Genomic DNA, 21,458 nt, shown 5'->3' with positions numbered 1-21,458 from the left:
GCTATCCTCTACCCACACTAATCACATACCAAAACAGGGTGAAACAAAGACTCATTGTGCTCATATCATTTTGTAAATTTAAAGAGGATACACAGTACTGTAGATTTACTTCAGTCCCCACTAGGATGGGGACTGGCCCACTAGGATGGGGACTGGCCCACTAGGATGGGGACTGGCCCACTAGGATGGGGACTGGCCCACTAGGATGGGGACTGGCCCACTAGGATGGGGACTGGCCCACTAGGATGGGTTAGGCCTACCTTTCACAACCAGCATGGCTGTGGTCTTCTTTCCCCTAGTGATGCAGCTGTACTCCCCAGCATCCTCCAGACTCAGCATCTTGATCTCCAGGGTGTGAACGGGACCTTTCTTTTTTACAATGCACCTCTCCCCATCTGTGACCAGGCAGGCGTCCTTCTTCCAGGTGACGGGGACAGTGGCACTGGAGACCTCACAGGAGAGGACCACGGACTTCCCCTCCATCACCACATTGCTCTCCAGCTCCTTCTCAAAGAACACTGAGGCAGCAGCTGTATGGACCAGAGAGCGACATCATCAGAAAATGCCTTGTCCTTGGGGGCCATTGCACTATACTATACAGTGTATATATGATACTGTGTAGGCTACGATTTGTCTGTCATGGCAAAATATTGTTCTGGAATATATTGAATGTGTATTGTTTTATTCCTAGAGAGAGCAATTGCATTGACCTCTTGCTTATTGCGTATTCTAGAACACTTTGGTACAGTTGCTAGGGAGGCCCATACTTCAACTCTTTGTTTCCTGGTGATTGAGCATTTCATATCCAACAAACACAAAATGACAGCCAGACAACAGGAATGTACTGTACCTCTCACGTTGACTTCAGCAGTGGTTTTCTGATCTCCGAATATACAGCTGTACTCCCCCACGTCCTCTGGCTGGATGTTTCTAATGTGCAACTCCGCTATCTTTCCCTCCAGCTTCTTCTGGTACCTTCCTCCAGGGCTCACCTCCTCCTCCCCTTTCCGCCACTCCACCGGGACCCCAGCTTTAGACAGCTCACAGCGCAGGGTCACGATGCCCCCCTCTGAGGCCTCCTGGTTCTTAAGACCCATCTTGAAGGTGACAGGGATGGCTGAGGACATGAGATCAAAACCAACCGTTTGTAATGCTTTTGCAAATATGTCATTAAGTGCTTAAAGGGATATTTTACTCAAAAACTATATTTTAATATTTTGTTCATAAATTCACTTTTAATACTATCCCCAAAAATGTTGCATGTCAGCTGTTGAGTTTAAGATTCAAGAGCACTTTCAGTACAGAGCAAAAACGGTGATTGTTACGCAAATTATATGCAAATTATCATTGTTGAGTAAAATATCCCTTTAACAAGAACCAGGCATAACAGAGGGAGGCCTTCCTCCATAAAGTTAAATAAAGTCATAGCAAACCAAGAGCAACTCCTCTTACGGGTGATGTTGACAGTGGCGGTGGTTTTGGCTTCTGCATAAACACAGCTGTAGAATCCGGTGTCCTCAAGCACTGCATTCCTTATTGTCAGTTCCATTGTTGCCTCTCTCTTCTTTATCTGGTACTTTACTCCGTTCTTCAGCAGCTCCTCTCCTTTTCTCCACTCTGCCGTCAGTCCTGGTTTAGAGAGCTCACAGAATAACGTCACACTGTTCTCCTCCTCAACTTCCAGGTTCTTCAACTTCACCTTGAACGTGACGGGAGGAGCTAGGGACAACAAGCAAAAGTAAATCGTAAAACTCATATAAAGTCCTCATAGCGGACAAGTGTAAAATAGAGTTACTGCATGGACCCATGAAACATCAGAAACTGCAAGCAGATACAGTAACAAATACAAAGGGCATGTACAGTACAAGGCCTATGTCTTCGCTGTTTATACAGTATATTGTTGTTGCATACATATTAACAACATATAACAAAGTGTATACTCAAAGTGTATCAATATCACCAGTCTGACTCACCCGTCACGGTCAGTTCAGCAGTTGACTGGGCATCTCGACTCTTACAGGTGTATTTCCCAGCATCCCTCTCCTCCACGTTATGGATGAGCAGTTTAGTGACGCGTCCCTCTTGCTTCATCTCATATTTGTCTCCAGACTTCAGGATGACTCTGCCCTTCCTCCAGTCCACTGGGTCACCGGGCTTGGAGAGCTCGCACCAGAACTCCCCACTGTCCCCTTCTTTGATCACCGCGCTCTGGACCTCTTGTGTGAATATTACAGGGAGAGCTGAGAAGAACACATATTTAAGACTGTGAGAAACATCATTTGGCTCAACTGCTTTGATTTCTATCCATCAGTGGCATGTTATTTGACAAGCAGGGTCAAGGATTCATCTCATGTGTATCCCCATCCCTCCTTATGGAAAATTCCCTTAATCCAAAACACGAAATTTAAAGACATTGACATTTTCAGAAGCACGTCAAAATATTAGTGTTGAGTAGGCCTGAAACGTTAGTTTCGGAACATACCCCTAACTTTGATATCAGCTGCTGTCTTGACGTTGCAGGCTGTGACACAGCTGTACTCCCCAGCATCCTGAAGGACCACCTTCCCGATGACCATCTCCACGGTCCTGCCCTCCTGCTTCATATGGTGCCTCTCACCTTCCCTCAGCAGCTCCTCTCCCCTCAGCCACACCACGGGGACCCCTGGTTTAGACAGCTCACAGCGCAACGTCACGCTGCCCTCTTCTAGAGCCTCTTGGTTTTTCAACTTCTGTTTGAAAGTGACTGGGATGGCTGAAGAATGATACAAACCCATAACATCAACAGTGTGTGGGATTGAAGGGTACACTGTGAATTTTGAATGTCAGAAGACACATTTTTCAAAAAAAAAAAAATCCTCCTACCAGTGATAATGATGGTGGCAAAGGTTTGCTGGTCTTCCGACAAGCAGCTGTAGACACCACTGTCCTCAGGTAAGGTTTTCCTGATGATCAGCTCCAACGCTGCGTCTTTCTGCTTCATCTGGTACTTCTCTCCGTTCTGCAGAAGAGCTGTTCCTCTCCTCCATTCAACTGACATCCCTGGTTTAGAGAGCTCACAGCACAACGTCACAGTGTTGCCCTCCTCGGCCTGAACGTTCCTCAACTCTTCTATAAATGTGACAGGGCGAGCTGAAAGACACCATAGGAGAGGGTAGTCAAACCTATATGAAACCTACATTTCCCTTTGTTTATGTAAGCAACTGGGATTGAATACAAACGCATATCCTATTGATTAAATCTACAGTCTATTTGCCCAATTAAACATTCAAGCTTTCTCCAACATCTCCATAAGACATAAAACTCATGACTTCTGCACTTAACATAACCAAAATATACCCACCCTTCATTGTAACAGTTGCTGTGGTCTTTTGTTCGCCACAAATACAGGCGTAAACCCCACTGTCCTCCAGATTTGCGTCGATGATCTTCAATTCCACCAGTAAATCTTTCTTCCTCATCTGGTACTTGCCTACATTCTTCAGCAGCTTTGCTCCCCTCTTCCACTCAACTGAGGCTGCTGCTTTAGACAGTTCACAGTGTAGCGTCACCGTCTTACCCTCCTCAACTTCCATGTTCCTCAGCTGTTCTTTGAAAGTGGGGGGTAGGCCTGAGGAAAACCAGGAACAGTAGTGAGTGGTGGTACAACTTGAATGTGGAAAGGACAACGGGCTAGTCCATGTCATGCTTTATGCTTGTGCTTCTGTCACAGAGAGAATTCAATAATCCAGAGGAGCTTTTGGATTTCCTGGGGTGGAATGAAAGCTGAAATATAGGACTCTTCTTCACAATGATGAGACATCTTTTTTTGATGCAGCATCAGGTTTATTCTTTCACTTTTAAAGCAGCGCTGTGAAACAATGTTATTATTGGTTCTCAGGCACATTGCTACAGGCAACAGGGCATTTGATTGGCTCATTGCTCATTGAAGAATCAGTGATGAACATGCACTGTTTACCAGGCCTCCTTAGCAACGTCCCATTCATTATGCACTGTTTTTTGTTGACTAAATGGAGAGTTAAATGTGGTATGCCTAGGGCTGTTGTGGTGACCGTATTACCGCCACACTGGCGGTCACAAGTCATGAAGGCAGTCAAATTCCACATGACCGTTTAGTCACGGTAATTAGGCTTCTCCAAGCTCTGATGCTGCTACTGGTCATTAGTAGCCTACCAAACAGCCTACCAAACTTGCTAACTGCCTGGTACTCAGCACTCTATTGTCCATCTAATCACTCTGACATCAATGCAAATGTTATCAAAAATCACACTTCATGAGAGCCCATGAGCTCATGTTGTGCAACATTTCTATAGGCTATGCAATTGCGCGAGAAAAAAGAGTGATGGCCTCTACTAAAAAGAGGAGGATCACATCAGATTTCTATAGGCTAGGCCTACTATATTTATTTCTCAACTTTCCTAATATTAAGCACATTGCTTATATTTACAATAGGAGTATAGCCTATGTGGCTTGCATGAAAATGAACCACGTGAAAAGTGTCCTCCATGCACTATTTAAATGCATAGATGACATGTCTTTTTTCCTGTTGTCCCTGTTAAGATACAAGTGCATGATAATGGTCCATTCTAAATCAAAACAAATTTCACACATATTATTTAGTATATGTAAAGACAAGATTAAATCAAGAATAGTCTGATGGCTGACAATATTAGCCTATCACATGTGAATTATATATTATCAGGGAGAGAGTTTTTCCTAGCCACCGTGCTTCTACACCTGCATTGCTTGCTGTTTGGGGTTTTAGGCTGGGCTTCATAAATAAATTTGATTTGAATGATGCCCAGCATAAAAAACAACACATTTTTCCCCCGATTTTTTCTAATCATAGTCGCACACCTCATGTAGGCTAGCCCATATGTTTTGATAAGGTTTGTATCACAACTGAAGTGGCCAAATAACTACTTAAAATGAAGCACATTAATCCGCTTTACAAGGGGTGTAAAGCCTAACTGGCATACATAAGCAATGCATTAGTTTCAAGTTTGGGTAAGATAACTTTCACGATAAAAATTCCTCTTTATAATAAAACATTACATGGATAATTGCATTTGGGTCACTTTTGATAATGGTGTTTTCCGCTAATGGAACATTTGCGCTTATTGCCTACTACCATGTGCGCATTGCTGCGCTTATAATGTGAAGAAATAGCCTAATAGTTTATCAACATTTAAGCTGAACGTTCTGTTCTGATCTGTTGCATCAGCCACATTTCGTAAAAAAGGTTTTTGATGCTAGTGGTTGGATTAAGTTGGGATCTATTGCACCCCACAACTGTCCCAGACTATGTTTGGAATATTTATTTCTCACACAGAATAGGTCAACTTTTGTACTGTCGGAGATAGTTGATTGACATAGGCTAGTGCTTTTGCTGTTCGTTAGGCCTACTCATCTTGTTGGCTGTCGAAAAGTAAATGTGGACAGTTCTTCCAATATCTTCAAAACGCACCTCGGAATTGGATAAGGGCGCGCGCAGTTGCGTCCCCGATTTGTCTGTCTTCACTTGTAGCCTGTGAGAAAGACCCACTTGATGGAGAGCCATGTGAGTGAGAGGTGATTCGGAGCGCTCAGCACTCAGGGAGAGGGATACAACGGCCACTGGCCACAAAAGGGATGGATTTTTTTAGGTGCAATACAGCCACACAAAGGGGATGCTGCCGTTAAATTCTAGGCATTATCAAGTGCTTGTCAAATTGTGAATGAGTGACTGATGTAGTGTGTGTAAACTGCGCAAAAAAACAAAGCAGAGCTCATGCCTTTCAAGCAACTTTTTTCAAATTATCATTAGAGTCGCGTCATGCAGCCTTACAACGTATTAAACATCTAAATATATAGCCCACCATTTGTAGAACAACTAAAGTTACATTAATAACTCTAAATTAAGCATATAGGAATACCGCTCAACACAGAATAGCCATATTTGCTCACTCCCTAAAATCGTTTGGAGAAAATATCCTTTCTATTTTATTCAGCTTTGTTCAACTGTATTCTTCATACTATAAAATAATACCACGGAATTCTAAGCACATCTTGTCTGCTAAATGAACTAGTGTAGCACACAGCCATTTGGCATAACCAGATCAGGACCTAACTGTAACGGAATTCCTCCTCCTCTTCATACGAAGAGGAGGAGTAGTGATTCGACCAAAATGCAGCGTGGTTATGTGACATAATGATTTATTAAACAAGACGAAGACGAAACGAAATACACTTGATAAACTACAAAACAAATAAACGATGTAGACAGACCTGGACACGAACTTACATATAACGTGAAGAACGCATGAACAGGAAACAGACTACATACAAAACGAACGAACGAACGATACCGAAACAGTCCCGTGTGGCGTAACATACAGACACTGACACAGGAGACAACCACCCACAAACAAACAATGTGACACCACCTACCTTAATATGATTCTCAATCAGAGGAGATGAAAACCACCTGCCTCTAATTGAGAACCATATCAGGTACCCATTAAACCAACATAGAAACACAAAACATAGACTGCCCACCCAAACTCACGTCCTGACCAACTAACACAATACAAAACTAACAGAAAACAGGTCAGGAACGTGACATAACCCCCCCCTTAAGGTGCGAACTCCGGGCGCACCAGCACAAAGTCTAGGGGACGGTCTGGGTGGGCATCTGACCACGGTGGTGGCTCAGGCTCTGGGCGAGGTCCCCACCCCACCATAGTCAATCCCAGCTTACGTCTCCCCCTCCGACTGACCACCCTCCTATTACACCCACTTAATTTACAGGATAACATCAAAATAAGGGGCAGCACCGGGACAAGGGGCAGCACCGGGATAAGGTAGCTCAGGACAGAGAGGTAGGTCAGGATAGAGAGGTAGCTCAGGATAGAGGGGCAACTCCGGGCTGAAGGGCAGCTCCGGACAGAGAGACAGCTCTGGACTGAGGGGCAGTTCAGGATTAATGGCAGCTCTGGGCTGAGGGGCAGCTCATGGCTGGCTGACGGCTCTGGACGCTCATGGCTGGCTGACGGCTCTGGACGCTCATGGCTGGCTGACGGCTCTGGACGCTCATGGCTCGCTGACGGCTCTGGACGCTCATGGCTCGCTGACGGCTCTGGACGCTCATGGCTGGCTGACGGCTCTGGACGCTCATGGCTGGCTGACGGCTCTGGACGCTCATGGCTAGCTGACGGCTCTGGACGCTCATGGCTAGCTGACGGCTCTGGACGCTCATGGCTCGCTGACGGCTCTGGACGCTCATGGCTCGCTGACGGCTCTGGCAGATCCTGTCTGGTTGGCGGCTCTGGCAGATCCTGTCTGGTTGGCGGCTCTGGCAGATCCTGTCTGGTTGGCGGCTCTGGCAGATCCTGTCTGGTTGGCGGCTCTGGCAGATCCTGACTGACGAATGGCTCTAGCGGCTCCTGACTGACTAACGGCTCTGACGGCTCGGGACAGACGGGCGGCTCTAATGGCTCGGGACAGACGGATGGCTCAGACGGCGCTGGGCAGACGGATGGCTCAGACGGCGCTGGGGAGACGGATGGCTCAGATGGCGCTGGGGAGACGGATGGCTCAGATGGCGCTGGGGAGACGGATGGCTCAGGCCGGATGAGGCGCACTGTAGGCCTGGTGCGTGGTGCCGGAACTGGAGGCACCGGGCTAAGGACACGCACCTTCAGGCTAGTGCGGGGAGCAGGGACAGGGCACACTGACCTCTCGAAGCGCACTATAGGCCTGGTGCGTGGTACCGGCACTGGTGGTACCGGGCTAAGGGCACGCACCTCAGGGCGAGTGCGGGGAGAAGAAACAGTGCGTACAGGGCTCTGGAGACGCACAGGTGGCTTAGTGCGTGGCGCCGGAACTGGAGGCACTGGGCTGGAGACACGCACCATAGGAAGAGTGCGTGGAGGAGGAACAGGGCTCTGGAAACGCACTGGAAGCCTGGTGCGTGGAGTAGGCACTGGTGGTACTGGGCTGGGGCGGGGAGGTGGCGCCGGAAATACCGGACCGTACAGGCGTACTGGCTCCCTTGAGCATTGAGCCTGCCCAACCTTACCTGGTTGAATGCTCCCCGTCGCCCGCCCAGTGCGGGGAGGTGGAATAACCCGCACCGGGCTATGTAGGCGAACCGGGGACACCATGCGTAAGGCTGGTGCCATGTAAGCCGGCCCGAGGAGACGTACTGGTGGCCAGATATGTAGGGCCGGCTTCATGACATCCGGCTCAACGCTCAATCTAGCCCTACCAGTGCGGGGAGGTGGAATAACCCGCACCGGGCTATGAACACGTACAGGAGACACCGTGCGCTCTACTGCGTAACACTGTGTCTGCCCGTACTCCCGCTCTCCACGGTTAGCCTGGGAAGTGGGCGCAGGTCTCCTACCTGCCCTTGGCCCACTACCTCTTAGCCCCCCCCCCCAAGAAATTTTTGGGTAGTACTCACGGGCTTTTCGGGCTTCCGTGCTAGACGCGTCCCCTCATAACGCCGGTTCCTCTCTCCGGTTTCCTCCGCTCTCCGAGCTGCCTCCAGCTGTTCCCATGGGCGGCGATTCACTCCAACTTTAGCCCATGGTCCTTTTCCTTCCATGATTTCCTCCCAAGACCAGAAATCCTGCTTCGTGCGCTGTCTCTCTCTCCCGTTACACCGCTGCTTGATCGTTTGTTGGTGGGTGGTTCTTCATACGAAGAGGAGGAGTAGTGATTCGACCAAAATGCAGCGTGGTTATGTGACATAATGATTTATTAAACAAGACGAAGACGAAACGAAATACACTTGATAAACTACAAAAAAAATAAACGATGTAGACAGACCTGGACACGAACTTACATATAACGTGAAGAACGCATGAACAGGAAACAGACTACATACAAAACGAACGAACGAACGATACCGAAACAGTCCCGTGTGGCGTAACATACAGACACTGACACAGGAGACAACCACCCACAAACAAACAATGTGACACCACCTACCTTAATATGATTCTCAATCAGAGGAGATGAAAACCACCTGCCTCTAATTGAGAACCATATCAGGTACCCATTAAACCAACATAGAAACACAAAACATAGACTGCCCACCCAAACTCACGTCCTGACCAACTAACACAATACAAAACTAACAGAAAACAGGTCAGGAACGTGACACTAACATAAGGACAACTCAGAGAATGCTATTCTGTTCTTCTGAAATAGATTACATTTTCTTCATATCTGTCACGTTCCTGACCTGTTGTCTGTTATTTTTGTATGTGTTTAGTTGGTCAGGGCGTGAGTTGGGGTGGGCATTCTATGTTTTGTGTTTCTATGTTTAGGTCATTGGTATTAGCCTTATATGGTTCTCAATCAGAGACAGGTGTTTGACGTTTCCTCTGATTGGGAACCATATAAAGGTAGGGTGTTCACACTGTTTGTTTGTGGGTGGTTGTCTTCCGTGTCTGTATGTATGTTCGTACCACACGGGACTGTAGCGTTTTTGTTTGTAGTCTATACCTGTTCGTGCGTTCTTCGTGTTATTTGTAAGTTCTCTAGTTCAGGTCTGTCTTCGTTCGTTTTGTTATTTTGTAATTATTCCAAGTGTTGTTTCGTGTTCGTCTTCGTCGTTTAATAAATTCATTATGTTTTCTAAACCCGCTGCATGTTGGTCTGATCCCTACTCCTCCTCTTCGGACGAAGAGGAGGAGAACAAGCGTTACAGAACCACCCACCAACGAAGGATCAAGCAGCGGGTTAACGGTCAGCAGCAGGTGTACAAGGAGGAATGGACATGGGAGGAAATCCTAGACGGAGAAGGACCCTGGGCAGAACCAGAGGAGTGTCGCCGCCCCAAAGCGGAGCTGGAGGCAGCGAAAGCGGAGAGGCGGCGATATGAGGAGGCAGCACGGAAACAAGGCTGGAAGCCCGCAAGTCAAACCCAAAAATTTCTTGGGGGGAGGCTCTCGGGGAATATAGTTGGGTCAGTCAGGGGACTTGAGCCAACTCCTCCTGCTTTACATAAGGAGCCGGTGAGGGCGGATTTGGAGGTGAGTGACGCAGAGACAGTAAAGGAGTTAATGGAGAAATTGAAGGAGAAAGATATGAGGGATGTACTGGTTTGGTGCATGAGGCACGGCATCCGTCCGAATGAACGTATTGGTGAGTTAATGTCACTGGGAACAGCTCTCCATACTCGTCCTGAGGTGCGTGCTAGCCGTCTGGTTAAGACAGTGCCTACACCACGCACCAAGCCTCCTGTGCGTCTCCAGAGTCCTGTGTGTCCTGTTACTGCTCCCCGCACTAGCCCTGAGATACGTGTTCCCAGCCCAATACCACCAGTGCTGGCACCACGCACCAAGCCTCCTGTGCGTTTTCAGAGCCCTGGTTCTCCTCCATGCACTCTCCCTGTGGTGCGTGTCTCCAGCCTAGTACCACCAGTGCTGGCACCACGCACCAAGCCTCATGTGCGTCTCCAAAGCCCTGTACGCACTGTTCCTTCTCCCCGTACTCGCCATTATGTGCGTGCCCTCAGCCCGGTACCACCAGTGCCGGTATCAGGCACCAGGCCTATAGTACGCCTTGAGAGTCCAGTGTGCCCTGTTGTTGTTCCCCGCACTAGCCTGAAGGTGCGTGTCCTTAGCCCGGTGCCTCCAGTTCCGGCACCACGCACCAGGCCTACAGTGCGTCTCAGCCGGCCAGAGTCTGCCGTCTGCCCAACGGCGCCTGAACTGCCCGTCTGCCCAACGGCGCCTGAACTGCCCGTCTGCCCAACGGCGCCTGAACTGCCCGTCTGCCCAACGGCGCCTGAACTGCCCGTCTGTCCAACGGCGCCTGAACTGCCCGTCTGTCCAACGGCGCCTGAACTGCCCGTCTGCCCAACGGCGCTTGAACTGCCCGTCTGCCCAACGGCGCCTGAACTGCCCGTCTGCCCAACGGTGCCTGAACTGCCCGTCTGCCCAACGCCGTCTGACTTGTCCGTCTGCAAAGCGCCGCATGAACTGCCCGTCTGTACTGAGCCTTCAAAGCCGCCCGTCTGTACTGAGCCTGCAAAGCCGCCCGTCTGCCATGAGCCTTCAGAGCCGTCCGCCAGACAGGAGCCGCTAGAGCCTTCCGCCAGACAGGAGCCGCTAGAGCCTTCCGCCAGACAGGAGCAGCCAAAGCCTTCCGCCAGACAGGATCAGCCAGAGCCTTCCGCCAGACAGGATCAGCCAGAGCCTTCCGCCAGACAGGATCAGCCAGAGCCTTCCGCCAGACAGGATCAGCCAGAGCCTTCCGCCAGACAGGATCAGCCAGAGCCTTCCGCCAGACAGGATCAGCCAGAGCCTTCCGCCAGACAGGATCAGCCAGACCCGTCAGCCAGCCATGAGCAGCCAGATCCGTCAGCCAGCCATGAGCAGCCAGATCCGTCAGCCAGCCATGAGCAGCCAGATCCGTCAGCCAGCCATGAGCAGCCAGATCCGTCAGCCAGCCATGAGCAGCCAGACCCGTCAGCCAGCCATGAGCAGCCAGATCCGTCAGCCAGCCATGAGCAGCCAGATCCGTCAGCCAGCCATGAGCAGCCAGATCCGTCAGCCAGCCATGAGCAGCCAGATCCGTCAGCCAGCCATGAGCAGCCAGATCCGTCAGCCAGCCATGAGCAGCAAGATCCGTCAGCCAGCCATGAGCAGCAAGAGCCCGCCGGTCAGGATCCGCCAGAGCCCGCCGGCCAGGATCCGCCAGAGCCCGCCGGTCAGGATCCGCCAGAACCCGCCGGCCAGGATCCGCCAGAGCCCGCCGGCCAGGATCCGCCAGAGCCCGCCGGCCAGGATCCGCCAGAGCCCGCCGGCCAGGATCCGCCAGAGCCCGCCGGCCAGGATCCGCCAGAGCCCGCCGGCCAGGATCCGCCAGAGCCCGCCGGCCAGGATCCGCCAGAGCCCGTCAGCCAGGATCCGCCAGAGCCCGCCAGCCAGGATCCGCCAGAGCCCGCCAGCCAGGATCCGCCAGAGTCGCCAGACAGTCATGAGTCGCCAGACAGTCATGAGTCGCCAGACAGTCATGAGTCGCCAGACAGTCATGAGTCGCCCTCCAGTCATGAGTCGCCCTCCAGTCATGAGCTGCCCTCCAGTCATGAGCTGCCTTCCAGTCATGAGCTGCCCTACAGTCATGAGCTGCCCTCCAGTCGTGAGCTGCCCTCCAGTCGTGAGCTGCCCTCCAGTCGTGAGCTGCCCTCCAGTCGTGAGCTGCCCTCCAGTCGTGAGCTGCCCTCCAGTCGTGAGCTGCCTTCCAGTCGTGAGCTGCCCTACAGTCGTGAGCTGCCCTACAGTCGTGAGCTGCCCTACAGTCGTGAGCTGCCCTACAGTCGTGAGCTGCCCTACAGTCGTGAGCTGCCCTACAGTCATGAGCTGCCACCCAGTCATGAGCTGCCACCCAGTCATGAGCTGCCACCCAGTCATGAGCTGCCACCCAGTCATGAGCTGCCACCCAGTCCGGAGCTGCCACCCAGCCCGGAGCTGCCCCTCTGTCCGGAGCTGCCCCTCTGTCCGGAGCTGCCCCTCTGTCCTGAGCTACCTCTCTGTCCTGAGCTACCTCTCTGTCCTGAGCTACCTCTCTGTCCTGAGCTACCTCTCTGTCCTGAGCTACCTCTATGTCCTGAGTTATCTAGGGGGGACCGGTGTGAAGGTTCCTAGACCAGGGTTGGGGGCGAGGATCGCCACTCGGAGGACGCTAAGGAGGGGGACAAAGACAATGGTGGAGTGGTGTCCTCGTCCTGCGCCGGAGCCGCCACCGCGGACAGATGCCCACCCAGACCCTCCCCTTGAGTTTTAGGGGTGCGCCCGGAGTTCGCACCTTGAGGGGGGGTTCTGTCACGTTCCTGACCTGTTGTCTGTTATTTTTGTATGTGTTTAGTTGGTCAGGGCGTGAGTTGGGGTGGGCATTCTATGTTTTGTGTTTCTATGTTTAGGTCATTGGTATTAGCCTTATATGGTTCTCAATCAGAGACAGGTGTTTGACGTTTCCTCTGATTGGGAACCATATAAAGGTAGGGTGTTCACACTGTTTGTTTGTGGGTGGTTGTCTTCCGTGTCTGTATGTATGTTCGTACCACACGGGACTGTAGCGTTTTTGTTTGTAGTCTATACCTGTTTGTGCGTTCTTCGTGTTATTTGTAAGTTCTCTAGTTCAGGTCTGTCTTCATTCGTTTTGTTATTTTGTAATTATTCCAAGTGTTGTTTCGTGTTCGTCTTCGTCGTTTAATAAATTCATTATGTTTTCTAAACCCGCTGCATGTTGGTCTGATCCCTACTCCTCCTCTTCGGACGAAGAGGAGGAGAACAAGCGTTACAATATCATGCTTCTTTAGACCTGTCTAAAATAAATAATGGATTTATTGTGAAGGTGTAGGCTATATTACATGGATCTATTAGACTTTTGAAAATGTAGATTTTTATTTATTCCTTTATTTAACTAGATGTTCCAAAGGTCTGCATCGGGGGCTTGTAGGCTATGTGCGGAAGCCAGGAGATGCTACATGTGTTTATGTTAATTAACGGGCAATTACCGTGATACCGACAGTTATTTGCATGACAATCACCGGCTAATGACATTTCATGACCGCCACAGCCCTAGGTATGCCTACTCATTGCAGGTTGTGTGCCCCAGACATAAGATTACTAGGCAGCTCCTTTGGATCACTGAAAAGCTTGAGCAGGAGGACAACGACCACAGCGATCCATTTTTTGCACGCTTCATAACTTACACACAGACAGTAACCACAAAAATATTTGTTTCTGCGCGCAGTGGTTTCAAGAACCTTCGATTGCAGTAATCCCAGTCATAAATGTCCTGTAAAGGATTACATCATATAGAGCATTCGGGTCCTTGAACTTGCCTGATAACGTTCATATTCAAGGACTCCGATCTATTAACCCTTTACAGGACCACAAGCAGGTAACCACACAGTTACAAGTAAGGGACAAAGCTCTCTCAGTGCTGAGTACTTAAATCATGGGTACACAGGAAGATATAGAATTGTATGTAGTCTAACCTCTCTTGTTTATCACACTGGACTGAAGATTCCCCTGGATGTACAGTATCACAAATGTACGTAGGAATTTGTATGTCATCGTAATGAAGTCATGGTTAATCACAAATCTAGCCATGTTCACGGACCACACGTTAAAAGAAAAATGTCTGAGAGTGCATTTATAGCTTTGGTCTGACTCACCTGTCACGGTCAGTTCAGCAGTTGACTGGGCATCTCGACTCTTACAGGTGTATTTCCCAGCATCCCTCTCCTCCACGTTATGTATGAGCAGTTTAGTGACGCGTCCCTCCTGCCTCATCTCATATTTGTCTCCAGACTTCAGGATGACTCTGCCCTTCCTCCAGTCCACTGGGTCACCGGGCTTGGAGAGCTCACAGAAGAACTCCCCACTGTCCCCCTCTATGATCACCATGTTCTGGAGCTGCCGCTTGAACGTCACAGGGAGAGCTGTGGAACCATCAACATTGGTTCATATTGTATGAGCGCAAAAAGTACAAATAGAAACTAACTATTTGTATGGTCTCAAAGCGGGAGTCACTCACAACCCTTCCACCTCTAACCTAAAGAAGTAAATTAGCTTATTTAGAAGGAAAAGCATTGACATCAAATGTTTCTTACCCTGCACTTTAACTTCAGCGGTGGTCTTCTGGTCTCCAGTGACACAGCTGTACTTGCCTATGTCCTCCGGTTGCACATTGGTAATGGTCAGCTCAGCTATTTTCCCCTCCAATTTCATCTGGTACTTTCCTCCAGACAGGTCTTGGGACAGTTCTGTCTCCCCCCTCCACCACTCCACTGAGACCCCAGCCTTAGACAGTTCACAGTGCAGGGTTATGCTGCCCTCCTCTGGGGCCTCCTGGTTCTTCAGACCCACTTTGAAGGTGGCAGGTACAGCTTGGGGGGGGAAAAAACAATTTCATCATAGAGTGAACACTGAATGTACTGAAAGCTAGAACAGCCTCGAGAAACCTTTCCCTTCGGTAGATAAGATGAAGGCCAATTGAATGAACCTTACACCATAGCTAAGGGCTCTGGTTAAGTTAGGCATTCAACCCCCTATAGAAGGGGGTTCTGCTAAGCTAACATATGAATTGTTTTAAGATGGTCATGCAAAGGATCATTTAGCGATTTGATTTCGAATTTTAGAACGCTACAGACGTTTCCGTGAGGAGGCCGACTTTCGGGATGTCTCTGGTCTGACAAACACCGCTGTAGCTCTGCCACCTTCCACCGCCAATGCGGATGGCCGACATGGGCGATGCAGTGGATTCAGACGTAGCCCATGCAAAAAACAGATGTCTCTAGCTTAAAGAGACTCTTATGGGGATGTGTTATTATTAAGCTAATTAGATGTACGCAGGGGCGCAGACATCGACTCTAGTTTAACCAAGTTTATGTGCCATTAACACCAGTGACAGTTGTTTCATTAGAGCACAGAGCATCCCCCCCCCCCCTACCAATGACTTTGACAGTGGCCTTGGTCTTCTTGTCTCGACACACACAGCTGTAGACTCCACTGTCCTCTGGCAGAGCCTCCCTGATGAGGAGTTCCAGTGCCGAGTCTGTCTGCTTGATCTGGTATTTGTCTCCGTTCTGCAGTATCCTCTCTCCTCCCAGCCTCCACTCCACTGGCACCCCTGCTTTAGACAGCTCACAGTGCAGCGAGATGGTGTTCCCTTCCTCGGTCTGCAGGTTCCTCAGCTTTTGCTTGAAAGTGATGGGAGTTGCTGAAAGACCCCATGGCAATGAGAGACATGGAATGCTGTCTATTTATTTAAAGGACTGTGATTTCATGCTGATGTACTGTATACTGCATACAGTTGAATTCATATCCAATGTGAACAAAATGTGAATTTAAATCTTTTCTCAGTTGTCGCAAACCCTTACCTGTGACTGTAACACCGGCTGTGGTTTCCACATTGCCACAAACACAGGTGTAGATATTGCTGTCTTCGGGTTTGGCATCTATTATCTTCAGTTCATTCACCAACTCTCTCTGTCTTATCTGAAACTTCTCTCCGTTGTTCAGCAGCTCCTCTCCTCCCATCATCCATTCCACAGGGACTCCTGGTTTGGAGAGCTCACAGTGTAACACCAAATTGTTCCCCTCCTCAACATGCACGTTCCTCAGCTTTTGTTTGAAGGTAACAGGCAGGGCTGAAGAAACATGAAAAAATAAAATATGAGAATAGTACAAACGTTTTTTTTTTTTTTGTATTGCCTTCATGTAAATGTCCAAAATGTAAATTTATAAAATGTAACTTCAGAAAAGATTAGCTATACATGAAAACATAATAAGGGTGAGAAACGTCCTACCGCTGATTTTGACGGTGGCTGTGGTCTTTTGGTCTGCACACTCGCAGCTGTAGACGCCACTGTCGTCAGGCACAGTTTTCCACATCTGAAGCTCCGATATGGTCTCTCTCTTCCTTATCTGGAACTTCACTCCATTCTTTAACAGCCCCTCCCCTTTCCTCCACTCTACAGGGACTCCTGGTTTAGAAAGCTCACAGCGCAACGTGAAACTGCTGCCCTCCTGAGCCTGAACATTTTTCAACTGTTGTGTGAAGGAGATGGGGATGGCTGGGGAGTAAATAGACATATTTTAGTGTTGACCACCAACAGGCGGGAAGACAGAATGACAATGGAAAATGTCTATGAAAAATTGTTTCAATAATCTTCAGATAGATTGGGTTTAATTTGTGGTTGTGATAATGCAACATTGTAAAGTTATTGAATTCATTTGATTTTTGTTGCCACTAATGTTACTCCATATGATGCATCCTGGAAATTGAAATGAAAAGCAAGGATGGCTTTTACCGTGGACTTTGAGGCTGGCTGTGGTTTTGTGGTCTCGGCACTGACAGGTGTAATCTCCTGAGTCCTGAGGCTTCGGGCCAGTGATGGTCAAAGAGATGAGGGACTTCTTCTGCTTCATCAGGTACCTCTCTCCAGCTCGGAGGGTCTCCAAGCCCCTCCTCCAGTGGAACGCAACCCCCGGCAGGGAGAACTCACAGGAAAGGGTCACATCCTCCCCTTCCTTTACCTCCCTGCTCTGCAGCGGCTGGGTGAACTCAGCTGGAATGGCTGGAATAGAAAGAAGGACCCATGACGGCATCTCCCAATGAGTAATACTGTACATTGTACTGTGACAAGAATACTCTAGGGGGAGCTGTAAAGCAAACAGGTAAAGAAGTAATCCTGTTCTTTCTTTTGAAATAATTGTTATCATATTTGGCTATGACCACTACATTACTACTTTACATGTGATGCCAAATGCACAGTAAGGAGGACAAAGTGATAAAATGAAGGAAAAAAGTTCTCACCTTTTACAGTGACGACAGCCTTGGTGCTAACCGACCCAGCGCTGCACTCGTACACCCCAGCATCGCTGTTACTGACCTCCCTGATGGTAAGCCTGGCCTCGTTACCTGAGCGACTGACGTAGTACCTCGAGGAAATCCACATTAGGCAGCCATCTTTGTACCACAGGATGTGGCATGGCTTAGAGGTGATACACACCAGCACCAAACCGCCTCCCTCAATGGCCTCACAGTCCTCCAATGCTTTGGTGATGGTGGGACGTCTCTCTTTACCACGGGAAGGGTAGTTTACATAGACAACATGTCAAATACATACACTCTGGACAAAAATGACTGACACATCATTTACATTTTGTGAATAGTTGTTGTAATAGTACAGTGTGTTAATAGACGTTTGTAAAACAGAAGAACTTTACGCTGACGTTACCTCTAACAAGCAGTGAGGCGTAGGACCTCTTGTCGCCTGCCTCAAAGGAGATGGTGCCCGAGTCTTTACGAGCCAGTTGTTTGAACGTGAGGCTGTGGTAGCCCCCCGGGATCACTTGGATCTCATTTAGCTCATTGGTGTACAGTAAGGTCTCATCCAGGTACCACTTGACCCCAACATAATCGCTGGGACAGATACGACACCTGAAAATCACTGTGTCATTCTCCAGACACTCAACATCCTCCAGCTCGTCCATGATCAACACCTTCTGACCTGCAGAGATCACACACACAGGGATTTAACATGAAACGTGCAAGCTGTATAGAATGGGTATACTCAAAATGCCTGCCATTCCACCTGTCACTGAATGCTGACTTGAATGTGAAAGACCGTTCTATTCATTCTATTTCTATGGCCTTACCATGCACGGTCAGTAGCGCCCGGCTCTGCATGGTGCCAACATCGCAGGTGTACACGTCGGTGTCAACCTTCTCCAGGCAGCTGATGGTGAGGTAGAGGACCACGCCCTTCTGCTTCATCACATACTTCCTGCCCGCCCGGAGCTCTGCCATGCCCTTCAGCCAGGTCACCCGCTTGGCCGGAAGTCTCGTCTCGCACTCCAGCATCACCTTGCTCTTCTCCTCGGCCCGTGTGTCCCGCAGCTCCCGAGCAAATGTGTGCTGCAGCTCTGCAGGGGTGGGATGGGTTAAACACACTTCCTGTGTACTACACCTGAGCAGGTGTGTGGAGCGACAACATGGTGCAAAAGCAGTACAAAAACTGTCAAGAACATTTTAAAACAAGTCCTTCAAGTCATCAGTCTCAAGTCAAAGTCCAGTCCTGAGTCTTGAGGCTCTGAGTCAAAGTCTAGTCACAATTAATCTAATGTGCATGTGACACAAATCCACAACTTTGCTAAACAGCACTATACCATTACATGGTACTGTAGTACTGTAGTACTACCCAGTACTTGCCTCTGACCTCCAGCTTGGCCCGGGTGGCAATGCCGTCAGCCTCACAGCAGTACTCCCCAGAGTCTCTGATACAGGTGTTCGTGATAACCAGCCGTACCAGGTGCTCCTCCACACTGATCTCGTACTTGGGGGGGCTGTGCCTGATCTGACGGCCGTTCTTCAGCCAGCGGATGAAGGCCTCAGGCTTGGTGATCTCACAGCTCAGCTCAGCGTCCTCCCCTGGTGTGGCTTTGACGCTCGTCATGTCCCTGAACACATGCACCGGCTTCTCTATAGGAGTAGGGTTATATGTTACACATTACATCCAGATTTTCTCTAGGGACACATACATTATAATATGTTTACAGCAGGCCCTCTGTCGAGACACAGACACATGTTGCTATAGGTTCTCTTTAGGAACAAACACACATTGTAGAGTAATTCATATTACTTGAGTGAAATACTATTTTTGCCTTTCCAGAGATTAGGTCATGACTGGCCATGATGACACCCAGCTTTGTATACATTTCAGACACTCACCTTTGACAAACAGCATGGTCCTGCAGCTGAGGTCTTTGACGAAGAAGACTACGTCCCCGGCTTCAGTCACAGTTGCGTCTCTGATGGTCATCTTGTACTTGCGACCCTTGTTTACGATCTGGATGCGGCTGTTGCTGACCACAAGTCGACCGTTCAGGGTCCAGGAGGGCTCGTCGATGACATCGTGAGAGAGGACGCACTCGAAACTGCAGCTCTCGCCCTCCAGAACGGCGACGGTCTTCATGCGCTGGGCGATGGTGATGTGAATGTCTGTGGAGGGAAATTTCAGTGAGATCAGATGGACAATTGATTGACGATCAGATGGACATTTCTGGTCCAATAATTTCTGGACCAGACCTCACTGATGATCTGGACCATACATACCATGTACAGTGACCTTGGCCTTGGTCTGGCTGGTGCCCAGGTCACAGCTGTAGTGGCCTGCATCATCCTTACTCAGACTATGGATGATGAGCGTTAAGGACTTCCCAAACATGAGCAGCTCATATTTGTCACTGCTGGCCAGGACCGTACCATCCTTCCTCCAGACGGGGGTGACCGTTTCCTTAGAGGTCTCACACTGCAGACACACCTTCCCCTCCTCCTCCCCTGACATGTCTTCTAGAGACCTGAGGAACACTGCTGGCTTTTCTGGAGGAGACAAGAAACAGTACAAACACATTAGCTACTGATCTAATCTAAATCTCTTACGTTCGTCCATGCATCAGTAGCTGATAGATATCTTGCTCATTCAGAGTTACTTAAGGAAATCATTTCAATCATCTTCAGGTCTCAGACATACCAAGTCTACTATATTTGCTTCATTTTCCAATTAGATCTCCAGATTGGGGAAAAACAAACTCGGTACTGACTAGGAACATACAACCCCTAGAATTACACTACCTTCTCAATTACTCTTGCAGTGGAAGCTCACAAGTGAAAAGTGACAACTGTACAAGGCATACCTTTGACCTTGAGGGAGGTGGACTCTGTGAGAAGGCCAGCCTTGAAGGTCACCCTGCTCTCCTGTGGGCGGAGATTTTTGATGGTGAGGCTGTGAATGGTGCCCATGTTCTGAATCCTGGTAACAGTGTTGGCGTTGAGGTGGTTGTCGTTCAGAAGCCACTGCACATTGGCTACCACGTAGTTGAGTTCACATGTGAACGTGGCGTTGCTATCCTCTTCCACCTTCACGTGCTCCAGGTGCCTTACGATCTTCAGCCTTCGCACTGAAAAAAAAATATATAGTTCATATCCATGGTGTAAGGGTTTTCCTGTCGTTAATATCTACCTTTTCTACAAGGGTTGGGTCTAATCCGGAATGCTGATTAGTTAAAACCGCATTGCAGCCGGTGTCTATTCCAAAAGTAAATCGATGATGTTAAAATGCTTATTTACTCTGTTCCATCTGACTGCGCAATCCACTGTCTCATCAGCCCAGCCAGACAATTTATAAACTTGATCTCCACTATAAATAGCATCTAGACATTAGCTCACATTTCTTTTAGATTAACATTTTGGTTTTCAACAGTGGAGAATAGTTTAAACTGTCTTGTCTCTCCGACATTTGCAACATTGTTTTAATATTCAAATTCGATCTCCAGTTGTCGCATAGGCAGGCAACTTTTCTCAGCTAGTCGAAATCATGAATCAGCATCATTTTTATGGATATATACAAAGAAATATCAATAGAAAACAGGTCAAACGAAACAAAGTGCAGCTAGTTTGCTGTCTTTCCAGCTTCAGTGATTGTTTTAGCTGTGTTATTGGCTAGCTCCTTTGAACAACAAGAGCACATTTTTTATGCCAGATGAAATCACGCATCATTAGCTCATTGTATTGGATCTATCCCAAAAAAAATTCACTAGAAAACAGCTTAAACCACTGAAAATGCAGCTACTTTGTTGTTATTCAGTCTGCACTGTTTGACATGACTGTAAGTTAGCCGTAGTTGGCTAGCTAGCAAGCAAAGGATAAGAACGTTGCCAGCCAGTATGGCAATAGAACATTTAGAACGAACGACTAGTTCGCGTCCATAGATACAGAACAAAAAGACTTAACAACTGGGACGCGTCTCTGGCAACCGAACCGATAGAACGAACAACCAGACGGCTTGGGTAGCAACCCTAGATTTGTGTCGTGACTATATCTTGTGGAAGGAGGAAATAGTATGAATAAATTCATCTAAGTAAAGTTAATGAAAATATGTAAATTAT

At 48.7% G+C, this 21,458-nt stretch overlaps 1 protein-coding gene across 1 annotated transcript in view; it reads right to left on the bottom strand.

Annotated features, from left to right (window-relative positions):
• obscna (obscurin, cytoskeletal calmodulin and titin-interacting RhoGEF a) overlaps positions 1-21,458 on the bottom strand; it is a 109,693-nt gene that overhangs the window by 77,098 nt on the left and 11,137 nt on the right. The window contains exons 8-27 of the mRNA XM_039003063.1: positions 20,208-20,471; positions 19,627-19,893; positions 19,243-19,512; positions 18,724-18,993; positions 18,171-18,437; positions 17,750-18,022; positions 17,326-17,589; positions 16,820-17,086; positions 16,316-16,582; positions 15,887-16,156; positions 15,457-15,726; positions 14,618-14,893; positions 14,180-14,446; positions 3,401-3,607; positions 2,863-3,129; positions 2,483-2,752; positions 1,974-2,240; positions 1,453-1,719; positions 851-1,117; positions 261-530 (exon numbers count right to left, since the gene is read on the bottom strand). Coding sequence (XP_038858991.1) covers positions 261-530; positions 851-1,117; positions 1,453-1,719; positions 1,974-2,240; positions 2,483-2,752; positions 2,863-3,129; positions 3,401-3,607; positions 14,180-14,446; positions 14,618-14,893; positions 15,457-15,726; positions 15,887-16,156; positions 16,316-16,582; positions 16,820-17,086; positions 17,326-17,589; positions 17,750-18,022; positions 18,171-18,437; positions 18,724-18,993; positions 19,243-19,512; positions 19,627-19,893; positions 20,208-20,471 — 5,307 coding nt within the window. The remainder of the gene's footprint in view (positions 1-260; positions 531-850; positions 1,118-1,452; positions 1,720-1,973; positions 2,241-2,482; positions 2,753-2,862; positions 3,130-3,400; positions 3,608-14,179; positions 14,447-14,617; positions 14,894-15,456; positions 15,727-15,886; positions 16,157-16,315; positions 16,583-16,819; positions 17,087-17,325; positions 17,590-17,749; positions 18,023-18,170; positions 18,438-18,723; positions 18,994-19,242; positions 19,513-19,626; positions 19,894-20,207; positions 20,472-21,458) is intronic.

The sequence above is a fragment of the Salvelinus namaycush genome, chromosome 10 (genome assembly GCF_016432855.1).
Source record: "Salvelinus namaycush isolate Seneca chromosome 10, SaNama_1.0, whole genome shotgun sequence".
NCBI classification, from domain to species: domain Eukaryota; kingdom Metazoa; phylum Chordata; class Actinopteri; order Salmoniformes; family Salmonidae; genus Salvelinus; species Salvelinus namaycush.
Note: the sequence above shows the minus strand (reverse complement) of the source record. Positions and strands in the feature narration are given on the sequence as shown.